Source organism: Liolophura sinensis, chromosome 6 (genome assembly GCF_032854445.1).
Source record: "Liolophura sinensis isolate JHLJ2023 chromosome 6, CUHK_Ljap_v2, whole genome shotgun sequence".
Classification (NCBI taxonomy): Eukaryota; Metazoa; Mollusca; class Polyplacophora; order Chitonida; family Chitonidae; genus Liolophura; species Liolophura sinensis.
The window spans coordinates 53,340,941-53,358,940 of record NC_088300.1 but is presented as its reverse complement, the minus strand read 5'-3'; the positions used below and the strand labels follow the sequence as shown (position 1 = coordinate 53,358,940).

Sequence of the window (18,000 nt, the reverse complement as noted above, 5' to 3'; positions counted from 1 at the left end):
GTGAAATTCTGACCCTGGTTTAGTGTACTGCACATATTAACTGGTGACACAGGTCGCTGGTCCAGTTATTTTAACACAAGCTGTTCACATCCCCTTCTCTCATGTTCCACCCCAGTGCCAAGCTGAGCATGCACAGTTTGCCGGTATAATGTTGTGTGCTGCCAGTTGCTGGTAGTTTTTCCCCCCTACCTGTAACTTGACACTAGTGAAATGCACTGTGTTTATACTTGAGCCCTACACTGGAGATTGGTTTGGTCCTGGAAATGTGCATATTGACATCTTCCTCAGCCTGTTTACCCCCAGTGACTGGGAATAACACTTGACGCCAATGTTTTTATATGGATTGTTAATAGGTTTCCCATTTAATGATACCCAGGGTGGCCACCTCCCCGTTTCTAATTTACTTTCCTGTGCACATGTGTCTTTGTAAACTGATGTAATGCTCTGCTGGTGCTCTTTTCCCCCCTCATGGTTAAGTTTTTGTCATTTAGCAAAATTCACTCAAGCAGCAGTGTACAAGGCATGGTGTACATGTACCACAAGCTGCACTGTTAGGCTGTTTGTTAATTGCATGAGAAAGAAATATGACGTTTGCTTTTACATACCCCAGATATACTGTACAGGATGATGTGGTGGAGGGAACAAGCTGTGTTGATGTTGTTTTTCTTACATGTATTAGTAGTTTTTGTCTGTAAAGTTGGTGCTACATGTACATGTATACATGTATGTGATAAGTCCTGAGGGTGTCTGATGAACAACATGTAATGTGGTGTAAATATTGTTGTTTCCTTGTATATGTCTTGTTGTTGTTTGTACTAATGCACCCGTAAAAGTTTAAGTACTGCATGTACATCTGGCTTAAATTTAACTTCAAGTTGCTGCATTAAAATACATGTATGTGTACAGTTAAGATTGCTTTATTCCCCACACTCATGCAAAGACATAATGCTCAAAAATCAAATATTTTCAGATTTGACACATTTGCTGGTAAACATGTGCTGTGTGTAAGAACATGGAGTACCTCTTTACAGTGTGAAATTACGAAAAAAAAACTTATAAATGTAAAGTGTATGAAAGCTAGGTTGTCAGAGAAGGTCTTTATTTCTGTTCATTAGAATGAATGTAAGAATGTTCCACTGCACTTTAAAATTGCTTTTCCTTTGTCCAGCTCTGATAATGTTCCAAGAAGTACCATTTCAGTACATGGATGCGTACCCAACCAAGTTTTTGTTCTTTTGATCCGTGTTACTGTAAGGCCCTTGATAGTTCAATTGACTAAAGCCCACTCTCGCTACAACCGATTGGCCATAGACCAATAACGTGAATAAGTTTATAGACCCAAACCCAGATCCCTCTGGTATAACTGCGGCTTTGAAGTCATCGGGTACTTGCCAAAGCACAGTGATTTTCTCTGTGATCTGCTGTGTTTCCTTCAGCCACAAACATGATTTCAAACTTAAAGTCAAGTATTCTTTGACTACTACTACTACCTCAGTCTAATAACAGTTATGTGTCAAATTCAGTTCATGAAACCTTGTCCGTGTAATGAAGTACTGGTATATTTAACCTAGTTGCTCCATGTTTGATTACTGTAAATTTTCAACCTTTTCATCCACTAAAGCGTTTTTTTTCAGTGGAATTTATGCATACATTTATTATGAAAACAGTCCTAATAATGATTTGTTTTTATCTCAAAAGATGCAAGCTTCATGAAACTGTGCGGATTATTTGTCTAGATATTTCTTCAGAATGTTTCAAAATGTGGTTGAAAAGGTTGATCCATGTTTGTTTTATCCATTAAGTCCTGTTCTGTTGACAATAAATGTATGTAAATTTTGCCCCCTTTTTTCCTGAGTTGTCATTTGAATAAAAATTCTAAAACAATATAATTGAACTATAATTGAATGTATTTGTAATGCATATTTATTTTTCTGATTGTCAGGTGTGAATCCATGCAGTAAGAGTAATGGCAACTGCTCCCACCTGTGCCTGATGTCCCCAAGGCCGCCATACTATGCTTGTGCATGTCCAACAGGGGTTCCTCTGCTATCAGACAAGCGTACCTGTGCAAGTGGTAAGTTCTGAAGTGCTAAATTACTTATGCATCCTTGCACAGCCTTAGATGTGTAGGAAAGAACCTGTATTCAACATTTATTTTCATGGTTCCTGCAGTTCCTTGAAATCCTTGAATTTTGTTAATAGGTTTTCAAGATCAGGAAAAAGCATATTTTCTGAGATGGTTTTGTGGAAGTACTTGATCTTTCAATGTTTTATATTTTATTGCATTATGTTTAAAGTAGGCTGACATATAGGCTACCAAAATAGTGAGAGAAAAAAAAACAATCGGATATTAGATCCTTCAAAGTTCTGAGACAACTGTTCATGCATTTGACACAAAGCTGGCTTTTTCTGGATTGACATTTTCCTCCACATTTCAGGTCCAGAGAAAATTCTCCTGCTGGCAAGGAGGACAGATCTTAGACGGATTTCTTTGGACACTCCAGACTACACAGATGTGGTGCTACAGTTGGAGAACATCAACCATGCCATAGCTATTGACTATGATCCTGTGGATGGCTATGTTTACTGGACTGATGACGAATTCCGAGCGATACAGCGAGCTTACCTGGATGGGTCAGGTGAGAAACCTAATCACAGGTGTTACTGAGACTATAGTCATTTGGAGGTGAAAAAGAATTTGGGATGATATCTTTTCTATTTCTGTTTTAATGAGATTTATTTTGTGTTTTCTTGTTTTAATTTTTTTCGTACCATTGCTAAACTTGTATAGCAGATGTTATCTAAAGAATTCCATAAGCTAAATTTTATGCTGTTCATTTGTTTATAGGACAGGAAATAATTGTGAGCACGGAGGTGGATCACCCTGATGGCATTGCTGTTGACTGGGTAGCCCGCAATCTGTATTGGACGGACACAGGCACTGACCGTATTGAAGTGGCTAGGCTTAATGGCACATCCAGGAAGGTGCTGATTTCTGAGGCGTTAGATGAACCGAGAGCCATAACTGTGGACCCTGTGGAAGGGTGAGAAAAAAAAAAAACATTCAATAAGCTGTAGCATTTCAGTCCTAATGTGAGCAAGAATCAATCCAGGAATAGAAAAATTCTCGTATTTTGTTAAATGTAGATGTCTTAATTTATCAAATACATTCATACATGTATCTGTCTCATGTCCCATGACATACAGCTGAACATGGTGTTGGACCATCTTCACAGATACAAGTAGCCCAAATAAGTATATTTTCACTATTATTGATAGCAACTAGAAAGTCCTGATAAATGTTATCAAATTATCCAACTTCATTTAATATACTTATATGTGCATTTTGGTATATTATTGTCGCAGTGTTTAACTTTTAAAAATTCATTTGGATGATTCCAGGAAAATAGTTTGTTTAATTGCTCATGTGTCAGTGTATTGCTTGCTACAGGTACATGTACTGGACAGACTGGGGTAAGAATCCAATGATTGAGCGTGCAAACCTGGATGGGACAGATCGTGTTACCCTGGTCAATGTCACCAATGGCTGGCCCAATGGAATTGCTATTGACCATGTGGAGAGGAAACTTTACTGGGGAGATGCCAAGAATGATAAGATAGAAATGGCTAATTTAGACGGATCTGGAAGAGTTGTCCTGGTTTCTGAAGAATTGCCTCACATATTTGGATTCAGTTTGCTTGGTGAGAATGCTCATGTTCTTTCTTCTATTAAAATAGTAAAAGTGCTAATCATTAAAATATATAGATAGATGGATAATTTTTAGAAGAAAAAAACTCATGTTACTTGCCTTCGGGAAGCAGCATTAGATAGAAGAGCTGTGGAAATCCGCCTGCAACAAGGAGGCACATCACATGCGCTCTAAGGATTCCTTCGTAGTCATATGGCTGAAAAAGTAAATGTTAAACCCCAAGCTGTCATTCACTCCCTCCAAGAGTTGTGCTGATTTTATAAACATGTTTGGGCTCTGTTTGTTTGTTCATTAGATAGTAGGATGATGGCCTATGAGAAAACTTTACAGTTTCAGCATTAATAGTAATATTTTACGACCTTTGCCTCTAAAATGTGCTTATTTCAGGCAACGTAATACAAACATTACCAGTATTTATATATGTTACGATTTTCGTCACCAGTAGAGGAGAAAACTAATGCATTATTGGTGAAGATTTATGATGAATATTTCAACAATGTGCTTTGTTTTCAGATGATTATATATACTGGACAGACTGGCAGAGGAGGTCTATAGAGAGAGTGCACAAACAGACGGGAGGGCAAAGGGAGGTGATTGTGGATCAGCTGCCGGATCTCATGGGATTGACAGCTGTCAATGTGAATAAAGTCACCGGTTAGTTTCTCAACATTTTCAACTTTCTTTGTGAGCAGAAATTTAGTCGTTAGTAATGTGGAATTGAGTTTTGCTGCTTTTGAACAAAAAGGACTGTTTGATGTGTTAAAAGGTGAAACAGGCTTGTGTATATGATCAGTGTTTTGATGTTGTATTTAACAATGTTTCAGCTTCAACATGTTTTCCAGTAGTAAGATTTTTCCTTAATTCTTAGACAAGGATACCTGATGTGATAGGAGTGAGTTGATTATTCCAGGCCACACAGAAGATAAACGTAGCTTGTTTACCTTACCTTACCCCGTACTGATTGTTAGCTTTGTTAGTGACCAGTGTTGAATGGTCCTATGTACCAAACAGCCTTAGCGTGATATGAGAGCTATTCTGGACAGCTAATGTATACTGCATATTGCCTTTTATACTGTGAGTATAAAAGACATGTTAACATTAGTTCTTACAATATAATGTTTTATTGTAATGTGAAATAAACAGAAAAAGATAACAACCCAAAACAGGGGAAACAAAACAACTTTATATGGGCTTACATACTTGTATGAACCTTGTTTTTGTTTTTGTTTGCATTATGTTTTGTGCTGTGTTGTTTAACCAGTGGGTAGATACATGTGTATTGGTTAATGACCTGTTCTCTGAATGATTGATGCGTGTCAGCCCATATGATATTTGTTAGGACTTCCTGGTATCTAGAGGTAAACTTTATTAACACCAATCACGAAGAGATTTGCCACATTATGCTTGGCACTTTGTCAACAATTAAACTATTATATGATCTTCATGCCAGTACATGTATTTAATTGTCAGCTGATGAAATGATGACGTGTAGGTTAAAAAATGCACTGGTACATAAGTGCATTTCCAAATTTGTACCACACCATACACTTGAAAAACATTAACTTCACAATTCAGTGAAGGTGGCCTTCGACATATTCTATATTCCCATATGTATATGTAAGAGTTAGATGTGCACATGAGTACTTTTCAGTCCTCTGTTCACTGCATACCGAGGAGCTGTCCCAGCTTGTTAGTAGGTTGATAAATGCTGAGGTTTCATGCTTCATTTCTCGTGCATAATGGAGTATTATCTACAGCACAAGCTTGTCTGCCTTAAATCCCAGTGATGGGCAAAAGACCCAGCTACAGGTTTGCATGTAGGTTTGACTTGAACAAGTAATTACAGTCTATAAACCTGCAATTGTCTACTTCACCTGAGATTTACATGTACATATGGAAATAGGAAACATAGTTGGAGACATAAAGTTCTTGACTGAAGAAAAGCTAGTGTCTGGATCAACTATACTGTGTTGTTCTATGTGTATTTTATAAGGATTTATTACATGAGTGTGTATGAGTGTTCAGTATGTGTTGTATCCCATTGTACATGTACCTCTTGGTTGACTACCTTTGTGTGACTCACTGCCATCTGCCTATATAACAGATTAGTAGGCCTTGACACCAGGGCATTTGTGTCTGACAGAACTTGAATAACCCAGATTAAACTATTGAGATTCTTACCTGTCACATATATGTTTCTCATTTCCGTTCAGAGAGGGCTGCGAGTGGGAGAGTTTTTCCAGCTGTTAGCGTCACTTAAAAGGCATATCTGTTCTGACTTGCATGCAAGATAATGTACCTAGAACATTATTAAGCTGGATACACAGGGTACACATTGAGTTATTAATGTGTACATGTCCAGGACATGTATACATTAAAAGGACATTTGCAAGCATCCAGATTGTAGCTGTTGTGAGGAAATAATTATTGTGTAAATTATTAATTTCAGATCAAGTTTAGGAAAAAATTGTTGCATACATGTCCATGTAGTGGTTGTTCGGCTACCAAACATGTTACTTGCTTTGGTTCAATAAGACTCAGCAGATCTACTGACCAAACAGAAAGTCAGTGACTTACTGTTAAATGTGTAAACTGTTTTTTGAGAGTATGCTGTATCTAAATGATTCATTATTGGTCATTTTTTTTTTTTCTGGTGTTGTGGGTTCCTCTCTTCTTCCATTGAGTGTTGTATCTCTTGACACACATCCATGCGGCAAACTTTCCTATGTAATAAGCTTGCAAGTCAGAAAAAACAACACTTTGGGAAATTAAAAGAAGACTTTACTTCATGTGCAGTGCCCATAAGTTTTGTACCTAGCAGTTTCCAGTTATGAAATGTGTAGTTAGTGGCAGTTTGCTTGCTTGAGAATCTAGTGAAGAAATCAGCATGTCTCTGAAGCAAGAAATCCAGAGGAAAAGATACTAGTTAGTAGTTGTAAATATATTGATCTCTGTCAAATGTAGGCAGATTGTATGCATTAGTGAGTGCCCAATAGGTATCTTAATATTAGATATAGGTAGTTTATATATTGATACAGAACTTCCTCTATTTTAGCACAAAAGATCGAAAGGGTTCCCAAATTTAAAAGTAGAGGTACCTAAAATTTTTCCCACAAAAATGCATTTTTAAAAGCAAATAAATGTCACAAAATATTATTTTTGGTGCTGAAACTTTCCAGTAGAATATCATCCCAGGTTCCAAACAAACCTCAAAACACCTTTCGTCCACTTCGGGACCGGTAGATCCAGGATCAATCCTTGATCGAGTCACACCTAAGACCTTAAAAGAGGAAGTTGTAACTTCCTCGCTTGGCGTTCAGCATGAAGGGGATAGTGCAACGACTGGTTGACCTGTATCAGTATAATGGCTATATCTATAGACATAGATATCTATGAATGGACCTTGAAGTGAATAACTGCAAGCAAACTGTATGCATGTGACGTCACTGACACCCACTAGATCATTACAAACCAGACATAGTCTGATGTTTTCAAAGATGTTTTATTCGGTTGGAAAAATTTTTAAAAATTTAGCCATTGAACTATATTCCTGTAGGGTGTTTTATGGTGTTTCATCTAATGCATGCTTCATTTTAGTATTTCCTTTGCCTTTAAGATGTGGAAATTCACTGTGAATTCAATCTTTTTGCATGGTGTTTATTCAAGCATATTCTGAAGGTATTAGTTTTTGTAGACTGAGAAAATTATACTTTTTGTGAATCCCTGAAATTAAGACTATCCAACTTATGTGGTTTTGTCTTCAAATTAAAAGTGTGCATAAATTGCATTGTGAGTTGTTCTTTCAAGTTGAGAAATTTGGGTTGACAGACAGGATCATACCAGATACATATGCCTTTTCTGTGATGCTTGTACAGTGATAATATTTGTACTAAATTCTGTACACCAATGCTCTTCTCTTGTAGGTTCAAACCCATGTGGAAATAACAACAATGGCTGTAGTCATCTCTGTTTAAACCGACCCAAACCTAAAGGTGCGATTTGTGCCTGTCCCATGGGACTGGAACTGATAGCCAATCAGAAGACTTGTATTGTCCCGGAAGGTTTCATCTTGTTCACAAGGCGTGCAGATATTCGCAGAATTTCCTTGGAAACCAATCACAATGATGTTCCTATTCCAATATCTGGCGTGGAAGAAGCACTGGCTTTAGACTTTGATATTAATGACAACAGGATTTACTGGACTGACGGTCGTCTTAAGGTAAGTCGGTGTATTATGATTAGAAAGGCTACTTCTATGAAAAATAAGGAGTGGCTTAATTTATTGAACCTATAATCAGTCTACATGTAAATTGCTAGTTGTTGGAAGTGTTTCTTTCTGTTGAACATGTCTTACTAGTCTTAGTTATCATTCACTTGGTCACATGAGAACATTTGCATATTTGTCTGACAGTACTGTACTATCATGAAAATAACAAGGGATATTACTTTATAAGAAGACGTTTGTGTTGCTGTAGACAATTAGGTTCTTATAAAGGACCAGTACATAAAGGAGGGCATTTGTCTATAGCTGGCTGCAGGTGTCTGTGTGAAGATATGCTCATTTCTAAGGCCGCTTTAATACCCATCTCTCTATTGTTACCTGTCTCTTACCAGGGATAATTATTAGATCATATGTCTTATTCAGAAAGATAAAAATAATTGGCTGAGCAATTGTTAGCTGTGTCAAAGAGTCTTAAGGCTGAATTTTTTTTATATTTCATGTTATGCATGACTGGCTAAATTTAGGTCCATTGCTCTGCAGCCCTTCAGAGACTTACAAACAGATCATAGGACCGTTTCTTTTGCCTTTTTTTTTTTAATCGGTCTTCTTATGCTGTCTTAAAATTGAATTCTGTGGAATGTATAGACTAGCCTTTGGTCTGGTGACAGTTATTATGAGCCCCTGGGAGTGATAAGTAAAGCAACTATCTTTGTACTCATTAAATTAGAATTATCCTCAGATGGCTTTTTATAGATAGCAGGGGCCAATTGTTTTCCTGTGTGGGTTGAGGGAATTAACCCTTTTATATCAAACATCCTGCTAGGCCTAAAAAAATCCTGAGGATAATTTCAGGTCCAACTACATTCCTTCATCAGACAATTAATAGTTGAGTTTTTAATGTACATGGTACAATCATGTTTCTAGATGGCTATAATACATACACCTGTAGATGTGCATGTACATGTATGATGTATTATAGTATAAATACATGTACACATTTCCTGTGGCCAGATGAGAATTTATGGCTGAGGATCAGATTTTGTTCCCTCCTCCCTTCTTTTTCCGCCCTGGCAAAATAAGTCACATGCTTTGAAATATAGAAAGTGTTAATAGAAACTGTAAAAATGATTGTAATGAAAAAGTAAATAAATGTCTTGGAAGGAATGTGGATCAGATGTGTCTGCTGACTTGGTCTACAGTACATAGACCACTAAACTGTTGTATGAAATCTGCCGATATTATAGTCAGTAGTGCGTTCCATAAGTTAATAAACTATCAACACCTATCGTTTTACTTGAATATTTAATATTTTAATTTGCCTGACAAATTGTGCTCAAGAAAATGGTCAGTCCTCAATTTCAAACATTTCTTTGTTACGTGTTTTATGTTTTGTCTCTGGTGAGTGCTTGTCCTGTGCCTGCAGATAGCCTGATGGTGCTACTGATCTGGTTAGAGAGGAAAGAGTGTTGCTAACAATATGGTGTGGAATCCACGTGTATGGAGTAGCAACATTATTTTTGTTCATTTGGGTGTTAGGCTAAATAAGCCTGAATTCATGGCATGCTATCAAGTTGACAGTATATCTGTTACTGGTGATAAAACTATTCCCTGTTAACCTGAGCCCAACCTCTGTTGATCTCCACCAGTGCCTGTTTTAAGATTTCTCCCTTATATAATGTGCTTGGCTTGTCTTTGACACTGGATGCAGTGCTGGCAGTAAATCCTCCCCTTGTTTGACATGTTTATATGCCATGGCAGAGCCCTGTGTGAAGGAAACAATGAGCAGTAAACAGTTGATGTCAAACAACTGTAAATTTGTGGGTCTCTGGTATATGGAGGGCAGTAAAATTGTCAGGCAAGGCTAGAGTGTCAGCTAGTTGGCTTGACCCAGTTTATGGCAGATCTTCTGGTTTGAGGAAACTTCAGCATGTGTTGTCTGTATGTGACCTAACCTTAACCTCCTGACCTTTGCAGATAGATAATGAGGTTTATACTGCTCTTGGTGCCTCTGCTCCTGCTGGTGGAAGACTAGCTACTTCACACCACCACACATCTTGGAAGGACACATTTTATCTCATATTTGTTTTAACTGAGCAAGGGACTTCTGTAGGTTCAAATAGCTTGTTACAGTCATAGTGAATATTTCACTGTAAAAAAAAAGGAGACCAAAAAAACCATGCAAAACAGGGTGAAGTTCAAGGAAAAAAATCATTGAATGTTTTTCTCATAAAATAACATTCCCCCCCCCCCCCATACTTTCTACTTAAGTTTAGTATTTTAACTTTTGAGGGCTGTAAATGAACATGACTAAAACGGTAGCGAAGCACTTATAGGTGCTTATTGGCTAACATTCCGTAAATCCTAGTGCAGCCAATGGGCTCCTGATAATCCCAGTTTGATAATCCAGCCACATGTGGGAAGGTCTTTCGGCAACCTGGTTATGGGTTTCCTCCCACCATAATGCTGGCTGCCGTCATATAAGTGAAATATTATTGAGAACGGCATAAAACACCAATCAAATAATTAAATAAATCATGTACATGTACAGGACTTCAGGGAACTCTAGACAGCAATAATTACACAGCAGTATGGTTTCTAATTAAATGAGAGATAAATGTTGTGTAGCCAATAATTTAGATTGAGCTACCGGCATGCCCTATGGTCCGGGAAGTACATTTTTTTAAACCTTCTGTTTAAATCTACTTGTAGCATGCAAATGAGTATCAATTACAGCACTATTTTGTATGTCTTGAGATGTGTTATGTTAATGCAGTAGATATAATTGACTAGATATGAAGTTTTAAATGTCATTAATTTTGCATTGCCTTAGGTGACTGAGTAAATTACATGTATAGTGTGCAACAAATCCTGAGTGATGTGTGTTAGGAAATGCCACTAGACGGATTAATATTAAGTCCTGTATTAATGGGAAGCTACCCCACACCTGCTTCACTCATTGTGAATACATTACGTAATCTTTGTCTTTCTGAAGTTTTCATCAGATAGAGAACAACAGCACCACCGCAACATCTGCGTCCTAAAATGCCCTTCCCCTCACCCTGAACACCCGTAAATGACCTCAGCTCACATTGGAAACTCATATTGAAGCTGTTAAAATCCACAAAATTGACTTCTTACGTACTGTCTACTTGATTCCCCTCACGACCTCCTATATTTAGTGATATCCAAGCTGGGGGACATATTAGAAATCATGTGTCCTAGTTTTAGTTTTGTTTTAAACTGTTTTGCACAGTTATGTAATGTGCGAGATGTCACATGTAAGCCAGAGAAAAGCTTTGCAAGTTATCAGAGTTATTGACCTAATAAGTAATTAATAAACCAACCATGTGGCTCTTTTTTTTTTTCCAGAATATAAATCGGGCGTTCATGAATGGCAGTGCTCTTGAGCACATTGTTGAATTTGGAGTGGAATACCCGGAAGGAATGGCAGTGGACTGGGTAGCACACAACATATACTGGGCAGATATGGGCACTAACAGGATTGAGGTCTGCAGACTGGATGGATCAGCACGCAAAGTCCTCATATGGAAGGATTTAGACAACCCTAGGGCATTGGCTCTGGATCCTCCCAATGGGTACGTTTTTAGGCTTTTATCATAATTACACCACTTGATCCCAGTTGCTTATATCTTGAAAAATACCTTGAGGATAACCATGAAACCCACAGGTTGCATCTCTTGGGACACGTACAAAATCTAGCCCAAAATCAGATCAGTAAATAAAGGGTAAAAGTTTAACATGCTACTTCTATGAAGACAGGAAAGAATAATTAATTGCAGTTGAAGTTTTAAAGTGAACCAAGTAATGCTTGACCAGAAAAAGGAACCATGAAAATTTCCATGGTTATTTTTCTGGCATGTTATTTTTATTGTGAAATGTTTCTGTGCATAGAAGTTGTGGTATATTTGTAGTCACATGTACTGGACAGACTGGGGCAAACAGCCTAAGTTAGAGAGGGCAGCTTTGGATGGCACACAGAGACAGGTGCTTGTGGATAACCTGGGACGTGTCCAAGGACTCACCATTGACTACTTAGACAGGAGACTCTATTGGGCAGATTTTGATGCTAAAGTCATTGAAAGTGCAGATATGAAAGGTAGGAATCTGCTCTTTTCTCAGGGTAAAAACATTGTATTGCATGTTGAAGTTGGTTGTCCGTAAAGTTGTAAATCAAGAATGTTGGGTTAGACAAGATGTCATTTTATTAAACATGGCCATGGACAACAGCACACAAGTGTGTTGTATATACCCTAATTCTTCGAGCTTTTCAACCGCCTCTACAACCAATATTTTGAAACATTGTTAGAGAATTATGGGGTGTAAAGAAATAGTTTGCACAGTGCTATGAAGCTTGCATCTTAAGTGACACAAACAAATAATTTGTAGGCTTGTTTTGATAATAATTATGTGCATTAATTCCATTTAAAAAAGTGCTTTAGTGGTTGACACATTCACTACAAATGAAAATGAACTGAAAAATTTTGTCTCTTTTGACAATTGGTTTATTAAGGTCTCCGTGTTAAGAGGTTCCTCTGTAGATATGTATATCCCCTGGTTATGTTTTAATGTTGTAAATTTGATTTGTTTTTATGCAGGAATGAACAGAAGGAAGGTGATTCATGATCATATTCCCTATCCCTATGGGCTGACACAGTACGAGGACTTTATTTTCTGGACAGACTGGAAAACTAACTGCATTGAACGTGCTAATAAAACATCTGGTAGCAACAGAACTGTGATACAAGAGAAGGTTGATCTTATAATGGATATCCTAGTCTTCCATGCATCCAGGCAGTCAGGTAATTTGAGTGGTATTGGTCTGTCAGGATTGAAGGAGGCATTTATTTTAGGCCATGTGTGAATTTTATCCAATCAGATAAAAGATATATGAAATTTTAACAAATTGGGATAGATTCCATGGGGATTTTTTACTTGTGACATACTTTAAAATATCAACTGTGTTTAGCGTACTCTTTCTTAAATTCAAGTCTTTTAACCTGTCTGATTCTAAAGCTACATGTGTTAATCATCTTAGCTGATGAGACTTACTCAAAATGTTTACTACATGTATAAAGGTGATAAAATGAAATTTGATCAAGTCATGTGACTCAATAATCACTGTATTCCTTCAGGGTGGAACACATGTGGGCTAAACAATGGTGGCTGTTCTCATCTTTGCCTGGCTCAGCCAAGTGAGAGTCTGGGTGTGAACAGCACTCGTCACAAGTGTGCATGCCCTACCCACTACAGTCTAAACCCTGACAACAAAACCTGTGCTGGTAAGCAGTAGCTAACAGATTTATGTTAGAATGATGAATGGATAGTAGGAATAGGGCAAGGCATATTTTATATCTCTTAATAGCGTCTCAGATTTATGCATAGTTTTCATCAGTGTAACTTGGTTATACAGAGATGGCTGTTTGTCCGACTATCAGTTTTTAGAATATATCCACTTCGTGAGGTGTTCTTGATTGGAAGAGAAGTAACTCAACACACTGTTTCACTATCTCTGTATATTGTCTGTTTGCAGCACCAGCTACTTTCTTGCTGTTCAGTCAAAAGAATGCTATCAGCCGAATGGTACTGCATGCGCAGGACAATCTGGATGTTATATTACCTATACAAGGCTTGAGGAATATTAAAGCAATCAGCTATGACCCAGTGAAGGAGTTTGTGTACTGGATAGATGGAAAGAGCAAGACCATTGTGAGAGCCCATGATGATGGTAGTCAGGTAGGCTTTGCTGTTAATACAGGAATCTGTTGACTGTTGTTTAAGCGAAATGTACTACAAAACCAAACTCAGTATCTCTGTATCTGTGCATCACATGTGAGAAAGTGTTATGGTGGTGTACTCCAGTTTCATGCATCTATAATACTGACTAACTTTATATAAGTGAAAAATATGCTATTAAACAAGTCAAATAAAAAATGACTGATAACTCATTTAATTGTGGTCTCAGCTTTTCTTGGTTTGGGATAAATTGCACAAAGGAATTCTGGGTAATTGCTGTGTGCAGTCAGTGCCAGCCTCTTCCTTGTGTTATTTATTTGATCTTGTTGTATATAACAAAAAGTAATTTCAATTTGTTCTTTTTTCAGTTGTCAGTGGTTGTGTCTAACCCACTAAAGCGTCACCAGCCATATGACATCGCCATTGATCCCTTTTCCCGCTACATCTACTGGACATGTGCCGAGAACAATGTGATCAATGTGACGCATCTGAACACAACAGCTGTGGGTGTGGTTGTGGAGGGAGAAGATGAGAAACCACGCTCAATAGTGCTTCATCCTGAGAAAGGGTAACCATTCTTATCAGTAATAAGAAGTCATATTATGGTGTGGCGCTGTCCATCCGTGTGTATGTCTTGCTGTAATTCTGCCATTACCGCTATACAGAACTACATAGCATTGACTTTCAACTTTGGACTTGTTCTCTACCACAAAAGCAAAATCCCATTTAACCCCAGTTTCATGGCATAACAATGCACAGGGCCTCTTGTGATTTTGACATTGTTTTCCACTCTGCAATGGCTTGTTTGTTTGGTAACTTGGTGGAATAATATATCTCATAGTTAAAAATTTGTGTTTATTGCTATCAAGAATTCGTTTATGACTAAGGCACTCATGTGTGTTTTGCTGAGAGTTCTATTGATCTCAGAAAAGAGTTTTGAAGTTAGACTGATATCCTGCAGGAGTAATGTAAGATGCAGCGTGAAAAATAATCTTTTGACCTGTATTTGACACTAAAAATGCACTTCCTTGGGGAAAGTTTTACAGTGAATACAGTATTTGTTTGAAGATAAAGTTGCTGATTTTCGAACAGTTCCAAAAACCAAATTGATACATGATGAAGACCTACTTCGTGCTTTTCACCTCAAACCTTTTTGGTGTTGGTAGAATGGGCTATTCTGCAGACTTGAGAATCCTGAGATTTTTTTTATATTTTAATGACTGTAAAGTATTTAGTCCATTCACTTGCATTTATTTTCATGTAGCTTGTGTTGTAAATCACTCCTGATTAAAATTTATTATTTGTTGGATGTTACAGGCATATGTACTGGATTAATATGGTGAACCCTCCTCGCATAGAAAAAGCAGCTGTGGATGGAACAGATAGGGTTCAGCTCTTTAGCACAGATCTGCGGCAGCCTGTAGCACTGGCTATCGACACACAAAATGGCCGGCTGTACTGGAGCGACGCTGACCTGAAGCGCATCGAGTCGTCAGATTTGCTTGGTGGAAACCGCGAAGTGTTGGTGGATGGCAATATTGTGAACCCTAATGGCCTAGCTGTCTTTGGTCAGTTTGTTTACTGGACAGATAAGGATCAAGATCTCATTGAAAGGATCGACAAGGTGAACGGCAAACAGAGAGAGTGGATCCAAGGGCGGATAAATCAGCTGACAGACCTTCATGCAGTGCAGGTGATCAGCGCTGAGGAAAGGGTCAAACATCCATGTGCACAGAACAATGGAGGCTGCTCTCATATCTGTGTGGCTCAGGGCAGCAAGGAGCGCCGCTGCTCGTGTCCTGTTGGGCTGGTGCTGAAACCTAATGAGGTGACATGTGCAGAACCACCCCCATGCTCTCCAGAGCAGTTCTCCTGCCGAAGTGGTACCATTACCTGCCTGCCAATCTCATGGCGCTGTGACGGCTTTCCGGAGTGTGAGGATGAATCCGATGAAGATGACTGCCCAGCCTGCTCTGAAGCAGAATTCAAGTGTTCTAGTGGCAGTTGTGTGCCTGCTGAGAAGGTTTGTGATGGCCACAAAGACTGTTCTGATGACACAGACGAGTCCAACTGCTGTCAGGATGAGGACTTCAGGTGTGTGGACAATCACAAGTGTGTGGCCGCCACGCGCAGGTGTGATGGGAAGAATGATTGTGAGGACGGAGAACCGGGCTCAGATGAGGCTGATTGTGACATGTCTAACGCCAGCAAACAGGGAGCCACCCAGCCTCCTCCGTACTCTGTGGCCATCATCATCGCAGTGGTCTTTATCGTGGTTCTGTTTGTGATAATCTATGTGTGTAGGCGAAGGAATCAGGGGATACCTGATGACGTGGACACAATGATGGTGAAGCCCTTGAACCCTATGATGGAGGATATAACTCCGCAGCATACACTGACCTCCTCAAGGGGCAAATCCTACACCACCGCCCTGTCCGTCAGTACAGGCAGTGGCCATCAAACTTACGATCGTAATCATTTAACTGGGGCATCCTCAAGCAGCTCCACAGTGACTCATTACCCTAAAGAGACACTTAATCCCCCACCTAGTCCTGTGACTGACAGGTCCCAGTATACAGGGGATATATATTACTCCTCCAACAGTCCATCCACAGTGCGCTCCTATAGACCTTACAGACTGCGTGACATTCCACCCCCTCCCACCACACCGTGCAGCACGGATGTGTGCGAGGAGAGTGAGCCCTACCCCTCCCAAAAATATAACTCTGTGGTGGAGTTGAACTATGACTCTGATCCTTACCCTCCCCCTCCCACACCCAGAAGTCATTATTTATCAGATGAGCAGAGTTGCCCACCGTCCCCCTCCACTGAGAGGAGCTTTTTCAATCCCTACCCACCACCTCCTTCACCGGTGGGGATGTCAGACTGCTAGCATGGTTATTATAAACGGGTTTATTTGTACAGTGTATATACAGCTATATAACAAATCAAAACTGCCATTGAATTGTGTGGCTGGCTTCACATATCCAGCTGTCGTGTAGATATTATCCCAGCATAGGATTTCCTAAATCAGTGGGCATTGACAATCGGAGAATGTATCATGTATTACTGACTACAGCAATTACCTCATTTATATATCAATTCAATCTTTTTATTGCACAAGTGGATATTGTGTATAGTTGTTCATATTGACACACTGTCTTTGTACGTTGTACATGTATGTGATTGTTTTGTTTTCGCTTTTCATTATTTCATTGTTATTGTGTCACGGGCGCATGTTCAAAATGTGACTGAAAGAGTTGTTACCCGTCAGCTACAAGAGTGCTACATCAAGTTTTAATTTGCTGAAGTGCAGCTTCTTTCACTGTTCTATCTTCTTTTCTCTTAACTTCAGGGTAAATTTTATATCACTTTTAAACTTGATATGGTTGTGTTAACAAAAGTTGTATACCTAGCTATTTCTTCAAGTGCTTGTCATTAATGCAGTACATGCTTTCAGCACAAAACTAACATCATTTGTACATTTGTATCTACATTCTACACATTCTGATGTGAAAAAAGCTGCTGGACAGATTTATACTTTTCTATATGCACGTGTTTGTATTGTCAGAGTAAGACCTGCTGTCACCAAAATTATGTTTAAACTTAAACAGAAGAGATTCATAAATGTCAGGTGCTTCAGAGGCACTTTTTTGGGGGGTTCTTTTTAGAGACAGAAGTTAAATATATATGATACATGTGATGCATTATATTATTTCACCTTTTAGCTGAAATTAAATTTTACAAATTTTATACAGGTATGTTTAAGGTTGGCTGTGTCATATGAATGGTTCTGTACATGAAATTGTTTTGAGGTCATTTCTTTTGTTTTCTTTTGACTATTTTTTTCAATCTTGTTATTGCTCTGCTCCTTGAGGTTTTAAAGGAAAGCCCAGGAAGGTCATTTCATGAGTGGTTTTATCTGCATGTGACTACACATAAATATATCTGCTCTTTCTTCATCATTCAACTTAAGTGTTGCAAAATGCAGTGTTAAAGAATGAAGAGACCGGCAGAGAATTCAAACTCGTGCACTTTAAATATGATAAGCACTGCAGTTTGTCTCTTTTGAGTTTTAGGTTTTGCCTATTAATTGTCACACTTCATTTGAAGTAGATCTACATTCAGGTGAAACGTTAAGATATATAATTAGTTTTCATGGTTGTCTTTAAACATGATACTAGTATGAATTTTAACAGAAAATTGATAGTGTGTTCAGAAATTTTATTCCGCGCTAGTCGATTCTGAACAATGTTTCAGTATTACTTTTTGTCTGTAGTAGATGTAGGTGATCTCTCTGATAGCAAGCGTTAC

The 18,000-nt window shown here is 38.4% G+C and overlaps 1 protein-coding gene and 1 long non-coding RNA gene across 5 annotated transcripts in view; one reads left to right on the top strand and one right to left on the bottom strand.

Annotated features, from left to right (window-relative positions):
• LOC135468948 (low-density lipoprotein receptor-related protein 6-like) overlaps positions 1-17,433 on the top strand; it is a 30,866-nt gene extending 13,433 nt beyond the window's left edge. For 2 of the 3 annotated variants that reach the window (XM_064747439.1, XM_064747440.1), the window contains 13 exons: positions 1,943-2,074; positions 2,439-2,639; positions 2,849-3,044; positions 3,452-3,702; positions 4,224-4,364; positions 7,634-7,929; positions 11,302-11,528; positions 11,865-12,049; positions 12,549-12,752; positions 13,086-13,232; positions 13,484-13,686; positions 14,055-14,254; positions 15,004-17,433. In XM_064747439.1, coding sequence (XP_064603509.1) covers positions 1,943-2,074; positions 2,439-2,639; positions 2,849-3,044; positions 3,452-3,702; positions 4,224-4,364; positions 7,634-7,929; positions 11,302-11,528; positions 11,865-12,049; positions 12,549-12,752; positions 13,086-13,232; positions 13,484-13,686; positions 14,055-14,254; positions 15,004-16,579 — 3,959 coding nt within the window. In that variant the 3' untranslated portion in view covers positions 16,580-17,433. Of the gene's footprint in view, positions 1-53; positions 1,571-1,773; positions 2,075-2,438; positions 2,640-2,848; positions 3,045-3,451; positions 3,703-4,223; positions 4,365-7,633; positions 7,930-11,301; positions 11,529-11,864; positions 12,050-12,548; positions 12,753-13,085; positions 13,233-13,483; positions 13,687-14,054; positions 14,255-15,003 lie in introns of those variants that run through there. The other variant, XM_064747441.1, reaches the window with a different exon arrangement.
• On the bottom strand, positions 2,901-5,090 carry LOC135468950 (uncharacterized). 2 transcript variants are annotated; one of them, XR_010444270.1, is made up of 3 exons: positions 4,652-5,090; positions 3,810-3,906; positions 2,901-3,034 (listed from the first exon to the last, which is right to left on the bottom strand). It is a non-coding gene; the product is annotated as an uncharacterized LOC135468950 (long non-coding RNA). The 2 variants fall into 2 exon arrangements; XR_010444271.1 differs by having other exon boundaries at positions 4,657-5,090.
• Positions 17,434-18,000: the final 567 nt, after the last annotated feature.